Source organism: Martes martes (genome assembly GCF_963455335.1).
Source record: "Martes martes genome assembly, chromosome: 9".
In the NCBI taxonomy this organism is placed as follows: domain Eukaryota; kingdom Metazoa; phylum Chordata; class Mammalia; order Carnivora; family Mustelidae; genus Martes; species Martes martes.
Genome location: NC_137896.1, coordinates 79,286,814 through 79,309,070, shown reverse-complemented (window position 1 = coordinate 79,309,070; position 22,257 = coordinate 79,286,814). Strand labels below are relative to the sequence as shown.

General features: G+C 35.2%; 1 protein-coding gene and 1 pseudogene across 2 annotated transcripts in view; one reads left to right on the top strand and one right to left on the bottom strand.

Moving 5' to 3' along the window:
* The window catches only part of USP34 (ubiquitin specific peptidase 34), a 241,801-nt gene that overhangs the window by 150,471 nt on the left and 69,073 nt on the right, over positions 1-22,257 (top strand). The window contains exons 33-40 of the mRNA XM_080813119.1: positions 5,805-6,005; positions 8,597-8,679; positions 12,657-12,697; positions 12,827-12,951; positions 14,226-14,378; positions 15,329-15,433; positions 18,036-18,091; positions 18,189-18,309. Of these exons, the coding sequence (XP_080669245.1) occupies positions 5,805-6,005; positions 8,597-8,679; positions 12,657-12,697; positions 12,827-12,951; positions 14,226-14,378; positions 15,329-15,433; positions 18,036-18,091; positions 18,189-18,309 (885 nt within the window). The remainder of the gene's footprint in view (positions 1-5,804; positions 6,006-8,596; positions 8,680-12,656; positions 12,698-12,826; positions 12,952-14,225; positions 14,379-15,328; positions 15,434-18,035; positions 18,092-18,188; positions 18,310-22,257) is intronic.
* On the bottom strand, positions 20,708-21,652 carry LOC308348607 (non-selective voltage-gated ion channel VDAC2-like; annotated as a pseudogene). Its single transcript has one exon. The product of its transcript is annotated as a non-selective voltage-gated ion channel VDAC2-like (transcript).

Below are 22,257 nucleotides of genomic sequence, written 5' to 3'. Positions count from 1 at the left end.
CGTTCCCCCCCCCCACCAAGAGAGGGAGAGAGCAGGAAAGAATGAAGGGAAGGGGCAGAAGAAGGGAGGGAGAGAGAATCCTGAGCAGGTTCCACACCTGACACTAGGCTTGATCTCACAACCCTGAAATCATGACTTAAGCGAAAATCAGGAGTCAGACACTTAACTGACTGAGCCACCAAGGCACCCCTCCATCCTGTTTTTTTTGTTGTTATTTTACCATCAGTCTTCCCCATTCTCCCAACCATCCAGCCCTAAGCAACCACTGATGTGCCTTTCGTTGTTATAGATTACATTTGCATTAATAGAATTCCTTATAAATGGAATAAAATGGTATGTGTTCTTTGTATCTGGTGTCTTTTACGCAACATGTATTTTGAGGCTAATGAGTACTATATGTATTGGTTGGTTGTGAGTTTTTATTGCTGTGTAGTATATCCCTTTATAGGTATACTACTCCTTACTTAATCCACTCAACTTATTGATGGACATTCTGAGTTTCTGATTTTGGGCTATTCAGAGTAAAGTTAACAAGCATTCATATTGAAGTCTTTTCGTGTACATATGTTTTTGTTTCTCTTGGGTAAATACCAAGAAATGAATTTGCTGAATAATATGGTAAATGTAAAATTAACTTTGTAAGAAACGGCTGAAGCGTTTTCCTGTACCATACAGTGTATAAGCGTTCCAGTTGCTTCATATCCTTAGCAACAGTTGGTGTGGTCAGTCTTTTTAATTTGAGCCTTTCAACTAGGTATGTAGTATCACCTCATGGTGCTTTTGCTTTGCATAGCCTCTGGTGACCAGCAATGTTGAATATCTTTACATGTGCTTTTCATGACTATGCTGGTTTTTGTTGTGTTTTTTTTTTTTAATCATTATGAAAAGCATTTAACATTTACTGTCTTAACCATTTTTAAGTGTGTAGTTCACTGGTATTATATACTTTCCCCTTGTAGTGGAATTGTCCCTACCATCCATCCCCATTACTATTTTCATTTTTTAAAAAGATTTATTTATTTATTTATTTGAGAGAGAGCACACACGGAGGGAGCGTGAGAGGGAGAAGCAGACTCCCCTGTGAGCAGAGAGCCCAATGTGGGGCTCAGTCCCAAGACCCTGAGATCATGAGCTGAGCCAAAGGCAGATGCTTAACTGATTGAGTCACCCAGGTGCCCCTGTTTTCATCCTGTAAAATTAAAACTATACCTGTTAAACAGTGTCTCTCTATTTTCCCCTTCCCCCATCCCAAGACAAACCACCAAGACAAACTTTGTCTCCATGATTTTGACAACTCTGAGTACCTCCTGTAAGTGGAATCATATGGTATTTTTCTTTCTGTGACTAGCTTATTTCACTGGCAGATTGTCCTCCAGTATCATTCTTACTGTAGCATATTGCAGAATTTCCTTCCTTTTAAGGCTGAATAATATTCCATTGTATGCAGTGTGTACCACATTTTGCTTATCCATGCATTCATCGATGGGCATGGGTTGCTTCTATATTCTCTCTGTTCTGAGTAATGCTGTTATGAATATAGATGTATAAATGTCTTAGAAACCCTGCTTTCAGTTCTTTTGGGTATATACCCAGAAGTGGAATTGCTGGCTCATATGGTAGTTATGTTTTCAATTTTTTGAGGAACCACCATACAATTTTCCACAACAGCTGTATCATCTTACATTCCTACCAGTAGTGCACAAGGGTTCTAATTTCTCCCTATATTTGCCAGTAACACTTTAATTTTCTGATTTTTTGGTATTAGCCATCCTACTGGCTGTGAGGTTGGTTTCAATTTGCATTTTCTTAATAAACAGTGAAGTTGAGGACCTTTTCCTTGTGCTCATTGGTTATTTGTATATTATAGTTTGCCAATATCTTCTCCCTTCTGTAGGTTGCTGTTTTACTCTGCGGATAGTCTTATGCACAAAATTTTTGTGTCTTTTTTTTTTCTTTTATTACCTGTCCTTTGATGTCCTATCTAAGAAATCATGTGTCCAAATCCATTGTCATGAAGCGTCTATCCTGTTTTCTCCTAAGAATTTATTTTAGGCCTTATATTCTGGGCCTTCATTCATTTTGAGTTAATTTTCATATATGGTGTTTTAGTGTGTAAGGGTCTAACTTTATGCTTTTGCATATGGATACTGATTTCTCACTACTATTTTTTGAAAATACTGTCCCTTCTGCCATTGAATGGTCTTGGCACCCTAGTCAAAAATCATTTGACCATATAAAGATTTATTTCTGGGTGCTCTATTCCATTCCATTAATCTAATGTATATGTCTTTATGCCAATACCACATCATGTTGATTGCTATTGCTCAGTATTATGAGCTAGAATGAGGAGGTACGAGTCCTCCAATTTTGTTACTTTAAGATTGTATTGTTTCTGGGGTCCCTTGAGATTCCATATGAATTTAAGTATGTGTTTTTCTGCAAAAAATGTCATTTGTATTTTGTTACAGATTATTTTGGGCAGTATTGATATTTTAATAAGTATTTAATCCGTGGTCATGGGATGTGTTTCCATATATTTATGTCTTTAATTTTTTTAGCCTTGTTTTGTAATTTTTGTTATAGAAGTCTTTCCTAACTTTGGTTAATTCTTAAGTATTTTGTTCTCTTGATGCTATTATAAATGAAATTATTTTTGTAATTCCTCTTTCATTGTGTTCATCGTTCTATGGAAATGCATCAGAATTTTGTGTGTTGGCTTTGTATCCTTTACCTTGCTGAATTCATTTATTTTAAGAGCTTTTTTTCTTTAACATTTTCTACATATCATCTACAAACAGGTAGTTTTACTTTTTCCTTTCCCGTTTGGATGCCTTTTGTTTCTTTTTCTTAGGCATCCAAACTGGAAAGGAAAGAGTAAATCATTGAGGCCAAAACTTCCACTACTATGTTGAATTGAAGTTAGGAAAGCAGGTATCTTTGCTTTATTCCTCATTTTATTGGAATAGCTTTTAGTCTTTCACAATTGAATGATTTTTCACTATTTTTCATATATGGCTTTTATTATGTTTAGGTAATTTTGTTCTATTTCTGTTTTTTTGTGTATTTTTATCATGAAAGAGTGTTGAATTATTTCATATGCTTTTTCTGCATCAATTGAGATGATCATGTGTCTTTTTTCTTCATTTTGTTGTGTGGAGTATTGATTGATTCTTGTATGTTGAACCATCCTTGCATCCCAAGAACAAATCCCACTTGGTCATGGTGTGTAATCCTTTTAATATGTTGCCAGATCCTGTTTGCTAATGTTTTTTCAAGGATTTTTGCATCATTGTTCATAAGGGATATTGGTCTGTACTTTTTCTGTAGTGTCTTTGTCTGGCTTTGATATCATAGTTATGCTGGCTTCATAGAATGAAGTGGGAGTATTCCCTTCTTGGTAAATTTGGTAAGGGTTGGTATTAGCTCTTCTTTAAATGTTTGGTAGAGGGATGCCTGGGTGGCTCAGTCATTAAGTCTGCCTTCAGCTTGAGTCATGATTCTGGGTCCTGGGATTGGGATCCGCATTAGACTCCCTGCTTGGCGGGAAGCCTGCTTCTCCCTCTCCAACTTCCCTTGCTTGTATTCCCTCACTTTCTGTTTGTCAAATAAATAAACAAAATCTTTAAAAAAACAACGTTTGGTAGAGTTTATTAATGAACCTATCAGGTCTAAGGCTTTTCTTTGTTGGGAGATTTTTAATTATGGGTCTATTCAGATTTTCTATTTCTTTATCATTGAGTCTTTGCTAGGTTTTGTTTTCTAGGGATTTGTCCATTTCATGTAGGTTTTCCAGCTTTTTTGGCTTACATTTATTTATAGTATTCCTGTAATCCTTTTTATTTCTGTAGACTTGGTAGAAAAACTCGTACTTTTATTTCTGATTTATTTCTGATTTATTTTTTAGTTCTTTTAGCTAAAAGGTTGTCAGTTTTGTTCTTTTCAAAGAATGAACTTTTTTTTCAAAGAATGACCTTTTATTTACATTGATTTTCTTTCTTCTTTTTCTATTTTGTCCTTTTTTAACTGTTCTTTATTATTTCCTTCTTTCCACAAGCTTTAGGTTTTATTCTTTTTCTAGATATTAAGTTGGAAAGTTAGATTGTTGATTTGAGATCTTTTTATTTTTAATTTGTTCATAGCTATGAATTTCCTCCATTAGTTCTTCTTTTCACTGCATCTCATAAGTTTCACATGGACCATGGTTTTTTTTCTTTCATGAAGTGTCTATCCATATCTTGGGGTCCCCACACCCCCTCTTTCCTTCCTGACCTTAGTAAAAGGGGACTCCCCCCTCCCTTAGTTTGGACAGATTTTTCTGCTGTGTATGTATGGGAATATTTGTGCTCAATCCGTGGCTGACTTTTTCATTATTTTGACAGTGTATTTTTTTTTTAAGATTTTATTTATTTATTTGACAGAGATCACAAGTAGGCAGAGAGGCAGGCACAGAAAGGGGGGGAGGCAGGCTCCCTGCCGAGCAGAGAGCCCGTTGTGTGGGGCTCTATCCCAGGACCCCGGGATCATGACCTGAGCTGAAGGCAGAGGCTTTAACCTGCTAAGCCACCCAGGCGCCCCTTGACAGTGTATTTTAAGCAGAGAAGTATTTAATTTTAACAGTTAGTATCCTGTCTAAGAAATCTTAGTTTGAAGTCCACAAGGATTTTCTCCTGTTTTTTCTTCTATAAGTTTTATCGTTATCATTTGCATTTAGTTCTGTGATGCATTTTTTAAAAGATTTCATTTATTTACTTGAGAGAGGTAGAGAGGGAGAGAGAGAAAGGGTTAGCAAGGGAGAGGGAGAAGCAGGCTCCCCACCAAGCAGGGAAGCCTGATGTGGGCTTGATCCCAGGACTCTGGGATCATGACCTGAGCTGAAGGCAGACACTTAACCCACTGAATCACCCTGGCACCCCATGTAATGCATTTTGAGTTAATTTTTGTATATGTAGAGTGAGGTTGAGGGGTTGTTTGTTCTTCTTCTTCTTTTTTTTTTTTTTAATATGGCTGTTCAGTTTTCTAGCACCATTTGTTGAAAGGACTATTACTGAAATTTCTTGGTATCTTTCTTGAAAATCTGTAATACACTATTGTTGAATTCTCTTCCCTGGTATATTGGCATAGCTGTACAGTTTGGCAGTGGGATTAGAAAGATAGGAAAGTAACTGTTGAAGAGACTATGAAACTCTTATCTCACACATAAATGATAGTAATTACATATAAATGATAGATACATATATATAAAGGAAGTGTTTTTAAAATTTTAAAGTAGAGCTTTAAATCAGTTAGAAATGAAATTTTCATAGTAAATAATATTTTACCAAATATTTCTTTTATTTTAAATGTACTTACTTAAAATATAGAATTTTCAGTTGAGGTTTTTTTTTTTTTTAGAATTCTTAAGAATTCTTTGGCTCCAAAATATTGGACTATATGCCACTTGCATGGGGAAACAACTTAAAATACTTTGTCTCTTAATTCATTTTGGTGATAGGTAAATTATATCTTTGTTTACATTATAGTAATTTTTTAAAAATATGGTATATTCTGAGCAGTATATATTTTTTTAAATCCTGTATCTGATATTGGTATGATGTTTTCTTCTTTACCTCTTAGTACCTAGATGTTTTCTTTTTTAAGATTAGATTGCTACTCTGTATAGTACATGAGTAAGTAAAATTTCTTTAGCACGTTGATAAAATACTAGCTATAATTACTTTTTACTTTCTAGCTTTCAATTTCAGGTTATATAGTGGCCATGTTAAATTAATCAAAATAGTGAAATGACATTTTCTTCTCATCCACAGTGGCAGCTAGACTGTCTTGCTTGCTTGCTGAAGTTAATATGCCAGTTTGCAGTAGATCCATCCGATTTGGATTTAGCTTATCATGATGTCTTTGCCTGGTCTGGTATAGCAGAAAGCCATAGGAAAAGAACTTGGCCTGGTAAATCGAGAAAGGCTGCTGGTGATCATGCCAAGGGTCTTCATATACCAAGATTAACAGAGGTAAAGTACAGAAGTTGCCATTAAATTGTAGTAATGAATTCTGTTTGTGTTTTACAAAGTTAAAAATACATTAATGCCGAAGAAATGTGATCCTAGATTACCACAGTATGACCTAACAGCTGAAGTGATATCTTCATTTTTAATTCAGTAGTAGTAATTATGAAATAGTAATATTTTTTAGTTCTTTATCCAAATTGCAGGAATGAATTGTATGCCATTTTGATGTTCTCCAGTTGTAGGATTTAGTTAATCATTTACACCCAATAATTTATGTACTAAATTTTTGAGGGTCCATTTAGGGAAACAATCCATACAAGGTGTTTTCAACAGAGGAGATTTAAAATAAAGAATTGGTTTCACATGTCTGCATTGGAGGGCTAAATGTACAAAAAGAAAATATTGAGGTAATCCAAATAGGTAACCATTCAGCACCCCTAGTGTTTGTGGAACATATAGGAAAAGGTTGGAGATACCAGAAATGAGGTTATAAGGAAGGATCTTGTTGACCTAGAGTTGAGGCCTCGGAGGAAGGGGTTCTGTTACTATTCCTGAAACCAAATGGCTTCTCCTGGGTTAAATACTTAACAGTACAGTGCTGTCAGAAAAAGCAAGGAAGTAATCTCTGTTCGAGGTTGACAAAACCTCATAGGAAACCACCTGGCAATTTAGTTTGTGATGTACCAGCCCTAGAATCACAAAGCAAGTCTATAGCATGATAGATTTAGAGCTAAACAAAAAATGGTACAATAACTGGCACATCTAGTGGTATAATTAGAATTCTGTCAGTGGTTCATGTGATCAAATATTTGCCCTTAGAATGGCTCCGTCACTGGACTGGAAGTGATGAGAGATAAAGACAAGTTTTTAGTGAGATCTCTTAGTATTTGTAACCTTTTGAGAATATTACCTTGCCTCATAGCTCCCCAAGAAACACCGGAGTAATGAGTTGTTTCTAGAGAGAAATATCGTAGTGAAACATAAGTTGGAAACTACTGGTGAAATTGAACTTGAAGCCTATTTCCCTTTCAGAATTTTGGGAGATTAAGTGGGACAAGTGACCTCTGCTAGGATTATAAATCATTTACAGTTAATACAATTAAAATAAACTGTGGGGACTACAGTGTAATCTATATGTGTTCTACACTGTTGCATATTATCAACTACTTATTTTTAACCTTGCATTGCTATAATGTTCTAGTTATTTTTTTTCCTAGAATAATCTTCCCAGGTTATAATTTAAAAACTCAAATTGATTGTGTTCCTTTCTGTTAACTCATTAAATAACTTGAAAGCTTTTGACCTTAATTAATCATCTTCTCTTGAGATTTTAATAACATATAGTATAGATATAAAATACATGCACACATAAGGAGTTTTTAAAAGTTTGGTTTTTTTCTTTTTTAAATGTATGCAAGTACATGATTATTGACAATAATTCAGAATATACAGGTGAACCTTCCCTCCCAGTCATAGATGACTACCATTGATAGTTTTTTGTATTATCTTATTAGATTTTTTTCATTGCATATGCCGGTGTTACATTTTTATAGTTTAGAAAAGGTGCTTACCATATATATTTTCCCATTAGTTGATCATAATCAAAATTTAGTATGTTAAGCTTTATGGGAACAAAAATTTTTATTATATTCTAGAGACAGAGTTACCCAGTTTTGATATTGTATATGTAGATAGTGAGGAAGAACACTGTTGTTGTTTTTTTCCATAATTTACTGTCATGCATTATTTCATTTGCTCCCCTTAATAAAGCCCTTTCAAAAGGTTCAAATTCCAATCAGACTTTAAAATTTCTAACCTAAACAGCTTTTCTTGAAGCTGTCCTGATTTCACCAGGGAGAGGTTTAATTGCTGCTCTCTGCTTTTGCTCAGGTGACACATTGTATTAATTATGTTACAGTGCTTCCTCTGTTATCTGCTGTACTGGACTCCCATTTCCAATATGGGAACAGTGCTTATAACATAAGTACACAGAAGGGTTCTGACCTATAGAAGGGAGTCTGTAATTCTTTATTTATATAAATTAGCAAATTGTTTTATATAGAACTGTATAAAACATTATATTGAATTCTCATTATACAGAAAAAGTAAAACCTAAAAATTAAATATGTATTATTATCATACACCTTGAAAGGTTGCAGACTAAATTTTGAACCTCAGGATTTTCAATCTGGAATCTGTGCCCTGTATTCATTCTTTTCTCTATTTAGTTCAGGATGGTTGAGATTATCTGCCACTGGTTGTTTTTTTTTCCCCTTATGTCAGAGGTAAAACATGTTTAATTCTTCATCACCCCAATAAACCATTGACATGTGTAATATATTTTTTTCACCCACCTGGATTACCTGTAAAGAATTTGTAGATCAAATATAAAGAATAATTTTGCTTCTGTATTTATAAATTTTCTTTTTTTTAGTTGCTATTCTTAATTTTAGTTGCAAAATTCTCAATATAGATATTTTTATAATGATATTCCTTGTCATAGACAAAAAAGTAATTTGGAATCTTAGGTTAAAAATGCATTTTTGTGTTTTAGTGTATTTAAAGATTTTTTTTTTAATGTTTTTCTCTTGAAGGTATTTCTTGTTCTTGTCCAAGGAACCAGTTTGATTCAGCGACTTATGTCTGTTGCTTATACGTATGATAATCTGGCTCCTAGGTATGAAGTTTTTACATAATTATGTATTTGTACCAAGAATATAGTGCTTTAAAGCTTCATTTTGAAAAAACTTAAAGATTAGCAGAAAAATTGTTAGGGTATTTTAACTCTCATATTGTTCATTTTCATTTGTGTGTTATCAACATTTTGCCAATTTTATTGCATAATCGTGAGCATGCATTTTCAGTGTGTTTGTGTGCACATATTTACATGTTGTCTTTAATTTTGTGAGAGTAAGTTTCAGATATCATGACCATTTACCAATAATACTTGGATACCAGGACATTTTCTTAATAATTTTAGTAAAAGATTCAAATGTAGGAAGTTTAACATTGCTCTGATAGTATTATTTAATGTATAGTCCACACTCAAGTCAAATTGTCCCATTAATATTCTTTATGACACTTTTTTTTCCTGGTCTAGGATCCTGTACTGCATTTAGTTATTTCTTCCATTTTCTTTTATCAGGGATACTTTCTTAGCCTTTCTCTCAAGATATTGACATTTCTGGGTACTTCAGGCTAGTTCTTTTATAAAGCATCTTTTAATTTAGGTTTTCTAATTCTAACAGTTTTGATTGTTCATGATTAAATACAGATGATGTATTTTTAGCAGGATTACTCCATGAGTAATGTGTCTTTCCCAATACATCCGGCTGATGTCAGTTGGTCCCCTTATTAGTGATACTAACTTTTATTAGTTTATGTGGTTTCCTGCAGGTTTCTCTACAATAAGGTTACTGATTTTTCCCAATTAAAAGTGACCTATGGGAAGCTGCTTCTCATAAAACTTTTGTTCATTGAGGGGCGCCTGGGTGGCTCAGCGGGTTAAAGCCTCTGCCTTCGGCTCAGGTCATGATCCCAGGGTCCTGGGATCGAGCCCCGCATCGGGCTCTCTGCTCAGCAGGGAGCCTGCTTCCTCCTCTCTCTCTGCCTGCCTCTCTGCCTACTTGTGATTTCTGTCTGTCAAATAAATTAAAAAAAAAAAAAAAACTTTTGTTCATTGATTTTTAGCATTCAGTGATGATGATTGTCTGAATCAAAGCTTAGGAAATATTTGTAAAGTAGTGATTTTCTCATTTTATGTTTATTGGTTGACATTCTGTTATGAGGAAGAACTTTGTGTTCCTCCCTTTTAGTATCAGTTTGAATTCATGGATTTTTTTTTTTTCCACTCCGTTTGTTGTAGTTCATGACTATTAATTACTGTTCACTTTACTCAAATTGTACCTGAGTTTGCCTCCTCAAGCTTGTTCATGTGTTCTTTTGACATATTCTTGTTATTTATGTTGGAAGAGAGGAGTCCTTTTTTATTTTACCTATCACTCTTAGATCTTCAAGGCATGTAGTTTTCCCTACCTTAGTCCTGGAATCAGCCATTTCTTTTAGAAGCCCTGCTTCCTGATGGTGGGAAACTTCCAAAAATACAGACTCTTGGTGGATTCGTTACTACTGAGGTTTCCTTGCTTCTAGGCCCTTGGTGAACAGAGCTGGAAATATGTGTATATGAATATATTTTTGGCATGTAAATATCCCATTCATTTGGGCTACAGGAGAGTTTAAAAAAATGTATGAAATTTTGATATAGATAATTGCTGACTAATACATAGGACATGACTATGGCTTATATAATCATGTAAGTCATGTTAAAGTATGTAAAATTAATTTCTCTGTATTCTGTAGGTGTAGCCATTATACTTGAAGGATTTATAAAGCTAATGTAAACACGCTTGAAAGTGCTTGACCTTATTTGTGGTTAATAGCTAATAGCTGGTTGTTGTTGTTTTTTTTAATTTAAAAAAAATTTTTTTTTCCTATTGAGTTTATTTATTTATTTTATTTTTTAAAAGATTTTTATTTATTTATTTGACAGAGAGAGATCACAAGTAGGCAGGCAGAGAGAGAGGGGGAAGCAGGCTCCCGCTGAGTAGAGAGCCTGATGAAGGGCTCGATCCCAGGACCCTGAGATCATGACCTGAGCCAAAAGCAGATGCTTAACCAACTGAGCCACCCAGCTAGGCGCCCCTAGCTAAATAATTCTTAACCCTTCCTCTGTGTCCTCACTAACCCACGCTCTATTATCCCACATGCCAGGATATATTGAGTTAACAAGGCCGAATCATTCAGTAACTCTTTTAGTTCACTTTTATTATGAGAACTAAGAACTGTTCACTTGACTTGATTAACCTCACACAAGGAAAAATAAACATGCGGGTATGATTAAGCTGGTTCACTCTGTGGCAATTCTCGTTTTTCATTCTACTAGTTCTGTTCTTAAAGAACATTTTACCATCTTTGTAATGTGCGCCCACTCCCTTTGCCCCCCATTCCTGTTTTTTTCTCTGTGCCTGTTCATGCACCGTTCTCTTTTCCATAGGCCCTCACCTTGATTCGTATGGTGCTAGGTATACATCAGTTAAGGCAGCTAGAGCATACTTTTTGCCTGTGTTATAAAAAATCTTTTTTTTTTTTAAGATTATTTATTTATTTGAAAAAGAGAGAATGAATGAGCTGAGAGGAAGGGCAGAGGGAGAAGCAGACTCCCAGCTGAGCAGGGAGCCAAGGCAGGGCTTGATCCCAGGATCATGACCTGAGTCGAGTCTTAAGGCAGATGCTTAACCAACTGAGCCCCCAGGTGCACCATCAAAAATCTTCTAATGCTACATATTTAAAAAGTGGATGGGTAGGTTGCTGTTGGTTATATCAATATGATAATAACTAAACATGAAACATGGACACATATGTGATTTACAAGTTTTAACTTCTTAGTACCTTTTACTTTTATTTTTTTAAAAGATTTATTTGAGAGAGAGAGAGAGAGAGAATGCATGTGCATGAGTGCAGGGAGTGGGAAGGGAGAGGGAAGAGAATCTTAACCAGACTCTGTGTTGAGGACAGAGCAGGATGCAGAGGTCAATCTCACTACCCTGATAATAGGACCTGAGCTGACTGAAACCAGGAGTGGGATGCTTAACTGATTATACCATCAAGGTGCCCCAGTACTTTTTTTACTTTAAATCAGTAATGTAGATAAGTCTTGTTTTTTGAGATTTTGAAAGGTGTTTTATTAATTATAACAAAGTGAGGATGCTAGAGAGCAGTGCCTTTCCTTTTTTAAACAATTTATTTGTAAGACAGGTAATCCCCATTTATTGGTTTTGCTAAAACGAAAGTTTTTAATACTTTTCTTTAAATTGAAGTAATACATTTTTCACTGAAGTAACTAAATGTGTGGAGAAAAATGGGTGTAAAATAATACAGAACTAAATTGGTTTTCTCTACTTTTTAGTAGTTTGCTTTTAACCATTTCTGATAGAAATTGGCATTAACAGTACTAAATGAAGGGCATTGTATGTTAGTGTATGACTTTATTTTTAAAATTAGAAGTCTGAAGTTTAGAATCTAAACCATTACAAGCTTTCTGTTTGTAATACACCTCTTTAGTAAGTAAATCTTTTTTTTTCTTTAATTTTATTTATTTATGTGAGAGAAAGCGAGAGAGAGAGAGAGCGCGCGAGCATGAGCAAATGCGAGCATGAGCAAATGGGGAGGAGGAATGGGAGAGGGGACAAGGAGGCTCCAAGCTGAGCGCAGAGTCCCCTGCGGGGCTCAGTTTTATGACCCTGAGGTCAGGGCCTGATCTGAAATCAGGTCGGATGCTTAGCTGACTGAACCACCAAGATTGCCCATCATGAGCATTTCTTGAGGGTTCACTTATTTCAGTCAATACCGTATTCACTCAGATATTGTTTGTTAAATCTGAACAGTCATATGGGGTGGTCTGTAGTATTTTACCAGTGTTTCTTTAAAAGATAAAGACCATAGGAAACATATTTTTCTTAAAATTTATTCTTTTCCTGTGGGGGTACATTGCATAAACTTTAAAGGATATGTGGTAATAAATTGAGTCATTTGTATTTTATTGCTAAAATTAATTAGTGGTGGTGGATTTTTTTTTTTTTTTTTTTTACTTTACAGAGTTTTGAAAGCTCAGTCCGATCACAGGTCTAGGCATGAAGGTAAGTAAGGGTTCCACAAAACTAATTTTTAATAGAGATTTGCATAATTAGATAATCTTTAATAATGAACCTTGTGTTTTCTTTACAACACAGGCCTTATAGTCATACTTTTTCCTAATTTCTCTTTAGTTTCACATTATTCAATGTGGCTCTTGGTGAGTTGGGCGCATTGCTGTTCTTTAGTGAAATCTAGCCTTGCTGATAGTGACCATTTACAAGATTGGTTAAAGAAATTGACTCTCCTTATTCCTGAGGTAAGATAAAGATTGAAAATCAGTACTATTACTCTTCATATTTTTTATATTATTTGCATTGATAAGAAAGAGCTAATGGAAACAAGTGGAGATGATTCCATAAATATATCCTATTACCTGGAATGTACTTATTAAACATTTTAAGATTGAGAGTGTTTTGAACTTTGTACACTTAAATGTGAATGTTAACCATAGGAAACAAACTGAGCGTTGCTGGAGGGGAGGGGGGTAGAGGGATGGGTAGCTGGGTGATGGACATTAAGGAGGGCACCTGATATAATGAGCACTTGGGTGTTAATATACAACTGATGAATTACTGAATTGTACCTCTGTATTAGTATAGCATACTAATAGTATGCTATATGTTAACTAATTGAATTTAAATAAAAATGCAAAAAATTATGAATGTAAAATAGTCTAGAACAGTCATATTTTTATTTTTCTGAAATAAATCCATGATTATTTTGCTTTGGAGTTTTGAAAATTTTTTTCTGGGAAAGACAGGAGTGTTTCTTTTGGTAATTTATATTTTAGAGGAAGCTTCTTTTCCTTTTTCTACTAGAGTGTATCCTTAGACACAAGAGATAAATATATTTTGATTCCAGTGTCAACACTGAAGTCTGTATAATTGTCACTACCAGTATCTTGATACTGCACCATATTCCTAAATGAAAGAAACATACTCTTAGAACACTTAAGTGTTTTAAAACACTTAGCCACATTAGTTAAAATAGTTAACATCTTTTTTAGGCAGCATTGTCTTAATACATTTAAACTTTGAGTTGAATGCATATGTATTCTTGTTCTGGCTGTGTCACAGGTAAGAATTTGACACTTGGGCAAGTCCCTTAGAAACTATAAAATGTTTTGATATAAGTACTTTCTAAATTGCTTCTTGTTCTGAAAATATTTTATGCTTTTATTTAGTTTCATAAATAAATTAAGAATATTCTGTCCTTTGTCCCTTTTGTATTTGTTGTTATTGTAGTGTTTGTCTTTTTTCATGTCCATATTTGGGGATTTCTGACATGTTTCTACTTAGTGCTGTATTCTTTTGGGGGTACTTTATTTGATCACACTTATGTGTGTGAGTATGTGATGAGAATGTTGCATTTAAAAAGTATTACTAAAGAAACTCTGTAACATGTTATTTCTGCTGACATTGATTTTAAGATTAACTTTTTTTTTTTTTTTTTTTTTTTTTTTTTTTTTTTTAAAGATTAACTTTTTAATACTTAACTCAGACTATCTTTGGAACTTGCTTTTTCATTTAGACGGCGGTCCGTCATGAGTCTTGCAATGGTCTTTATAAGTTATCTCTGTCAGGGCTGGATGGAGGAGACTCAATCAATCGCTCTTTTCTGCTATTGGCTGCTTCAACATTATTGAAATTTCTTCCTGATGCTCAAGCACTCAAACCTATCAGGGTAAGATTTTACTGTTATAGGAGAAGTTTCTATTTCTGCAATTTTCTTTGCCCCAAGTTTTTGTCATTGTATTACATACTTGCAATAATTTTGAGTACTTGTTTAGTATGTAATTTTTATATCAAGAGAATAATTAGAGTTCTTAAAGTGACAGTGTTGTGGACGTACTGTGTCCATGTTACTCCTGGGAATGGAGTTTTCGAAATAGCATTTGTTCTTACTAAAATGGAATGATAAAAATATCATAAATGTAGCTTTCTTCTCATTCAGTCACATAGTTTTTTTAATCTTTATGATATTCTGAATTTTTAATTTTTTAAATTTTTTAAATTTTAATTTTTTCTACTTCAGTGTATATACCAGCCTTGTAAAAAAAAGCGTTCTACTACATAAATTCAGAGCTCACTAAGTAAATTTCTGGGGTTAGTAAAGCCCCAGAAATATGATGCATTGTAGGATATACTTTTTCTTTTTCCATATTTACCGGTCAACAATATGTAAGATATTAAAGTGTTATTTATGTTTTAGATTTCAAGACTATAATAATAGACCATTGCATATGGGTAGGTAAACTTCTAAATGTTCTTTAGGTTTCTTTTGTTGACAAAAGAATTCGTTTCATTGAATTCTTCATTTCTGTCACATTATTTAGCATTAAATGTTGCTCATATAATGACTTTTCCGAGTGGGTTGTAAGAAATTTGAGGGTATTATTTTTCTGAAAGTTCTCATACTATTCACTTATGGGTCTAGTTATTCTAATTTTACAGAAGCTAGAAGTGTTCTTTCCATTTTTTGTTGAATTTTGAATACTGTTTATATAGGGACTTAATTTTTTCATAAGGTCTGTAGTTTCTTAAATGTATTGTAATTTTAAGTTAATCCCCCTTTTAAAATGTTTTCACACACAAAAAAATGTTTTCACAAAGTTGAAATTTTTTTTTTTATAGATAGATGATTATGAAGAAGAACCAATGTTAAAACCTGGATGTAAAGAGTATTTTTGGTTGTTATGCAAATTAGTTGACAACATACATATAAAGGATGCTAGTCAGGTATGTTCAGAAAATTATACATTAACTTGTAGGATGTTGGATGCGTCATGCACATGTATGTTTATGACTTTATATAAACCCTTATATTTAAGGGCATTTTTTAATCATTCTATAAGAGTTGAAAATGCCATAATTTACTGTAGTTGGACCTTTTTGTTTGCGCTAAATTCCTTTCTTCTTTTTACTTTGACCTTTGTTGAAATGTCTTCATCTGGTACTTGTAAGTAATTTCCTCTTTCTTCTGAGTAAGATTTTTAGATAAAAATGGTTACTTGAAATGTGAAATTTAGACTTTAAATATAAATATACAGTGTTCTGTAATAGCATATAGGTTTGGAGTTTTGGATATGTAAAATAAAATTGCAATTCAAATAGAATTTATTTTAAGGTTAAGAAACTTTATGTACTGATATGGGGCGCCTGGGTGGCTCAGTGGGTTAGAGCCGCTGCCTTCAGCTCAGGTCATGATCCCGGAGTCCTGGGATCAAGCCCCGCATCGGGCTCTCTCCTCAGCGGGGAGCCTGCTTCCTCCCTTCTCTCTCTGCCTGCCTCTCTGCCTACTTGTGATCTGTCTGTCAAATAAATAAATAAAATCTTTAAAAAAAAAAAAAAAAAAAAAAAAAGAAACTTTATGTACTGATCTAATTTTCTTAGACTAAAATATTATCAAAGAGTTATTTAAAATAAGTTAATTTCAAAAACAAACTTGCCACATAAGTTTTTTCTCCTTCATAAACTGAGTAAGCTGAAATGCATCTAAGTGTTCTCAAAAAATGAGAAATACTTTAAGAAGATACATTTAGATATTTAGGAAATATTTTCTCTCTTTTAAATGTATTTTAATCCAAGGGTGCCTGCCTGGCTCAGTCGGTATAGCTTGCAACTCTTGATTGGGGGTTGTAAATTTAAGCCCCACAATGGGTGCAGAGATTATTTTAAAAGCCTTAAAGAAATGTATTTTAATTCAAGTGCATTTTATACACTTACATTTTAAAAAATCCTGAAGTATTTGCACTTTCTACTTTTAAGGAGCAGTGTAAGTTGAATTCTTAAGTACTTTTTATTTGAGAAATAATTACAAATATTGAATGTGTTTTAATTTACTTGATTTTTCATGAAATATTGGTGTCAAACATTGATATATGTATTTTTTTAACCTTGGGTTGCCCGTTTAAGGTAGGACTCTGGGGCACCGGGGTGGCTCAGTGCGTTAAGCCTCTGCCTTCAGCTCAGGTCATGATCCCAGGGTCCTGGGATTGAGCCGCGCATCAGGCTCTCTGCTCAGCGGGGAGCCTGCTTCCCCCTCTCTCTGTGCCTGCTGCTTTGCCTACTCGTGATCTCTCTCTCTCTGTCAAATAAATAAATAAGATCTTAAAATAAAATAAAAATAAAAAAATAAGGTAGGAATCTAATATTGCTTGCTTGCCAATCAACATTATTTTTTCTTAGAGATTGGAGTTTCTTTGAGAATCCTCTTAAGTTTTATCTTGTGAAATGTTTATTTGCTCAGTTATAATGAAGATAAAAATTTTCTGGAACCATACTTTAAATTTGTTTAATTATTCTTTTGAGAGCAAGAGCACACACACCAGTGAGGTAGGTGCAGGTGGGAAGAGGGGCAGAGGGAGAGGTAGAGAGAGAATGTTAAGCAGGCTTCATGTGCAGCATGGGTTAATTTCACAGCCTTGAGATCATGACCTGAGCTAAAACCCGAGAGTCTTAAACTTAATAATCCCTGGGCCAGGGCGCCTGGGTGGCTCAGTTGGTTAAAAGACTGCCTTCAGCTCAGGTCATGATCCTGGAGTCCCGCATCGGGCTCCCTGCTCAGCGGGGAGCCTGCTTTTCCCTCTGACCTTTCTCCTCCCATGCTCTCTCTCTCTCTCATTCTCTCTCTCTCTCAAATTAAAATAATAATAACATCATCATCATCATCATCATCGAGCCACCCAGGCACCACCTCCCCTTTAAATTTATTTTTTAAATTTTTTTAATTTTTTAATTTTTTTTTATTATTTAAATTTATTTTTAAAGCCTAGTTTAAAGGTGATGTTAAAGACAAACCTTCGTGGGTCAATTAACTGGTAATATGAACCATATCTCAATAAAATTGTTACAGAGAAAATAAAACAGGAAATCTTTGTATCTTCTCCATACATTACTATGACTATCATAATTTATGACTGACATTCCATGGATCCTTCTTTATTCTTTTTAAAGATTTTATTTACTTATTTGAGAAAGAGCAAGCAAACCGGGGGGTGAGGCAGAGGGAGAGGCAGACTCCTCGCTGAGCAGGGAGCCCGATACGATGAGGAGTTCCGTGGATCCCAGAACCCTGGGAACATGACCTGACCCAAAGGCAGGCACTTAACTAACTGAGCCATCCAGGCATCCCCCCTGGATTCTTTTTTGAAGGACTATCAATGATGAGTTTATAATTATCAAAGAGTAGCTGTATTATTTATAATTTAATTAGTATGTTAATGAATTTGGGAAAACCAAATTCTTATTTATAAGGGAAGGATGTTTTTTATTTTAGTAATCTCTGGGTACTAAACAGAAAAGTCTATATTTGAATTTTGTATTTTCTTTTTGTATTAAGACCACACTCCTCGACTTAGATGCTTTGGCACGACATTTGGCTGACTGTATTCGAAGGTAAAATTTGATGTGAAATTGACAATTTTATCGTTGAGGAAAGATAAAGGACATAATTATGTGAACTATCTTGTTTTGTTTGTGCTCTTTTTTGCAGCAGGGAGATCCTTGATCATCAAGATGGTAATGTAGAAGATGATGGGCTTACAGGACTTCTAAGGCTTGCAACAAGTGTTATTAAACACAAACCACCATTTAAGTTTTCCAGAGAAGGACAGGTAGGTATTAAGACATCCAAATGTCTATATGAAATATGATTGAAATTTTTGTTGTTGTTGCATTGTATGGGGTATATTAAATTTTCTGAAACTTGCAAGCATAAAGCTTGCTAGAACTTTATTGTTGATAGGAAAAGTGAACATTGAATAAAATGAACCCTAGAAATATTAATGCTAAGCTTATATGCAGAAACAATTTTAATTCCTATGACTTGTACATAGAAAGACAACCTCTACTACAGTTTCTGTAGGGTGGAATATTTTGAATTAATAATTTACACAGAATTCATAAGTAGTCCTAGAGGACCTGACTGGTTTCATGTTTAAGAAAAAGCCCATTTGGGGCACCTGGGTGGCTCAGTGGGTTAAGCCTCTGCCTTCGGCTCAGGTCATGATCTCAGGGTCCTGGGATCGAGTCCCGCATCGGGCTTTCTGCTCGGCAGAGGGCCTGCTTCCTCCTCTCTCTCTCTCTCTCTGCCTGCCTCTCTGCCTACTTGTAATCTCTCTCTGTCAAATAAATAAATAAAATCTTTAAAAAAAAAAAAAAGAAAGAAAAAGCCCATTTGACATGAAATCTATTGAATATTTGATAACACCTAAGCACTCTGTACCCACAAATGTCTAATTACTCTTTGGATTAAGTTACTTACTCTGCCATTAGCACTTTTGTAATTGCCCACATTGAGGGAGTTAGTTTTGGTTTGGAGAGTTTTTTTTCTTGAGGTAACTAATTTGTGGTAGGAAATACAGGAATAACCAGAAGGATGGAAGGTAATCCTCAAGGGCATAGAGTTGGAGATTCTGGAGATAAACTTAAGGTTTATCTGTCTTAAGGTTTATCGGTCTTAAATCAGTACTTCTTCCCCTATTTGACAAACCCCCTTTTTGTGCTATTTTTCTCTCTCCTTTTTAAATTTTCCCTATACTCACTGGGAATAATTTGATTGATTTAGTTTTTGCTGGATGAAGTATTATGTTACATAAGCCAGTATATAGCTTTTATTCTGAGATATAAATATATTGATTTCTTTGATAACATATTGTAATGTGAAAATCATTTCAAAAAAAGAACTACTTTTTAAATAGTGCAAAGAGAAGATCCCCATATAGTTTGATTTCCCATGCTGCTTGGGTGATGGTTGGCCTTCCAGGAGTTTCCATGGATATATTAAATATTCAAGTATATCATTTATATTACATAATAACCATTTTGTGATCTGCTTTTTTTACTTAAAAAAATAAATACATAAAGAGAAACAACTTTTTATTGACATTTATGTTGTTACTGGTTGTAAAAGAAACAAAACACAACTGCAGGGAACATCATCTTTGTACCCTGTCCCATTATATACTCCTATTCTTAAAAGTAAATTTGATCAGGGTGCCTGGGTGGCTCAGTGGGTTAAAGCCTCTGCCTTTGGCTCAGATCACGATCCCAGAGTCCTGGGACTGAGCCCCACATCGGGCTCCCTGCTTGCCAGGGAGCCTGCTTCCCCCTCTCTCTCTGCCTGCCTCTCTGCCTACTTGTGATCTCTCTCTGTCAAATAAATAAATAAAATCTTTAAAAAAAAAAAGTAAATTTGATTGATTTTTAATCATATTAGTTCACAAAATTATTTTATCTATCCTTTTATTCTCCAGCTGCACTATATTAGAATGTCTCAAATACCCCAGTTTCTCTGATATCCCCACATGTGAAGGGGATATCTAAGACATCCCTTACATGTGAAGTCTTTACCAGTCTCACTTTTGCTTTAGTTTTTTTTTTTCTTTTTTTAATGTATACTTCTTTTTATTCATAATCTGTAAGGTTTGGGGATACCAAAAGTAATTCTAAGGATGGCTGAATTTAACAAAAAAAAATTTTTTTTTTAAAGATTTTATTTATTTATTTGACAGACAGATCACAAGTAGGCAGAGAGGCAGGCAGAGAGAGAAGGGAGGAAGCAGGCTCCCTGCTGAGCAGAGAGCCCGATGCGGGGCTCGATCCCAGGACACTGGGATCATGACCTGAGCCGAAGGCAGCGGCTTCAACCCACTGAGCCACCCAGGCGCCCCTTAACAAAAAATTTTTAACCTCATCTTAAAACTTCCACTGATCCATCTCGTTCAATGGCAATTTTCAATAATCGGAACATAAAAACAAACATGCGCACAATTGCACAGTTTTCATAAAGGTCTATATCATTATTGGTGGGTAGCGCATTTAACAGTTAAATACATTTAAATAACGTATAGGTGACTGCACCACTGCAGCATTGGTAACTAAATAGATAGCTGGTTCCTAGTTGAACTGGTTAACAAGTGACTGTCTAAATATTTAAAATACAGCTCTTGTTTTGATCATCCTTTGTTTTGATCACCTTCTTGGGGCAGGGGGGAAGCCTGCTGGTCACACTGGGAATATATTAAGGCCAAATCTTCTGATATCCTTTCCCAGAGGTTTCTTTCAGTTGGATTAAGCCTCCAACTCCAGGGCAAGCCCAAGTTTGTGGCCTCCAGCATTAATACTCTTCCCGTCTACCAGAGCAGACAGTGTAAGCCTGAAACCAGGCCTCAGAGTCTGAGTGTAGCCCACTCCAATTAAACTAGAGTTGTTGACTTTTGCAGAAATGGAAGCAGTGGGATCCAACTGATATTTGGCTGCAATGCCAAAGCGAGTGCTGTTGGTACCTGATGTCCAAGCAAGGTTTACTGAAGTGTCGAGATCTTCACATACTTTTTGATAAATTGATCCTCCAAATTCTGTCCCATCATTGACATTAGTGTGTAGTTGGAAGTCCCCAGTCCTGTAATCCACTGCAAAGTTATTTCTTGGTCAGCTTTGATTTGGCACAGTCTAAAGTCATCTGGTACCCAGCAAGCCAGCCTTCGTAACCAAAGACAGCTGAACCATGGATTGCAGGTCCAGCAAAATCAAAATCAACATCACAACCAAGGTTTATACACTTCCTCTTATAAGGAGACTTGATTTTATCACTTTCCTTTCCCGTGTTTGGTGAGAAGGTGGTATCAAATGTCAGTTTCAAACCTTGACAAATCTGGTCTTCAATTGCGATTTCTGTTCCCAGAGTGTTATCAGTGTTCCATTTTTCTATGAAAGACCATACTCACACCATTTATATTTGGTCTGCAAGGTTCTAGTAACTTTACCAGTTTCTGTATTAGATGAACCAGACGTTGAGAATTCCACACCACTGCATGACTTTGTTTTCACATCCAGTTTCACCAAACCAAAAACCAAATCCTTTGTTGAAGATATCTCTGGCAGCTTTGCCCAGGTCAGCTTATGATGGAGGAATACACACATTGGCCGCGTGCAGCTCTGTCCGTAGGTCACCATGATGAGGCCACAGGAAGAGGTGATCTGGTGGTCTCCCGAGAGGGGCCTCTATCGCCACTCCGCTCACAGCTGAGGCTGCTGGGCTCGCTCAGGGCCGGGGTGCAACTACCCTTGCTGGAGGGCGAAGTGAAGGAGACTTTTGCTTTAGTTTTCTATCTTTGGTTTCTGTTGAAGATGAGTGTCTTTTTATGTATGTATTGGCTATTTGTGTTAATTTGTGAATTTTCTGTTTATAATCAGTGTGTATCTTTTGTCTTTTTTCTTCTCATTTGTAAAAGTCTGTGTTTGGAAAATATTAAAAAGTTTAATATTCTTTCTCTGTCCTCTTTTCCAGAGTTCTTTTTTTGCTTATCCATAGTTTTTATGTTTTTTTATTTTTATTTTTTAAAGATTTTATGTATTTATTTGACAGAGATCACAAGTAGGCAGAGAGAGAGGAAGGAAAGCAGGCTCCCTGCTGATCAGAGAGCCCCATGTGGGGCTCCAGCCCAGGACCCTGGGATCATGACCTGAGCTGAAGGCAGAGGCTTTAACCCACTGAGCCACCCAGGCACCCTACACAGCAGATTTTAAGTAAAAACTCTATTTTTTTTTCATATACACAG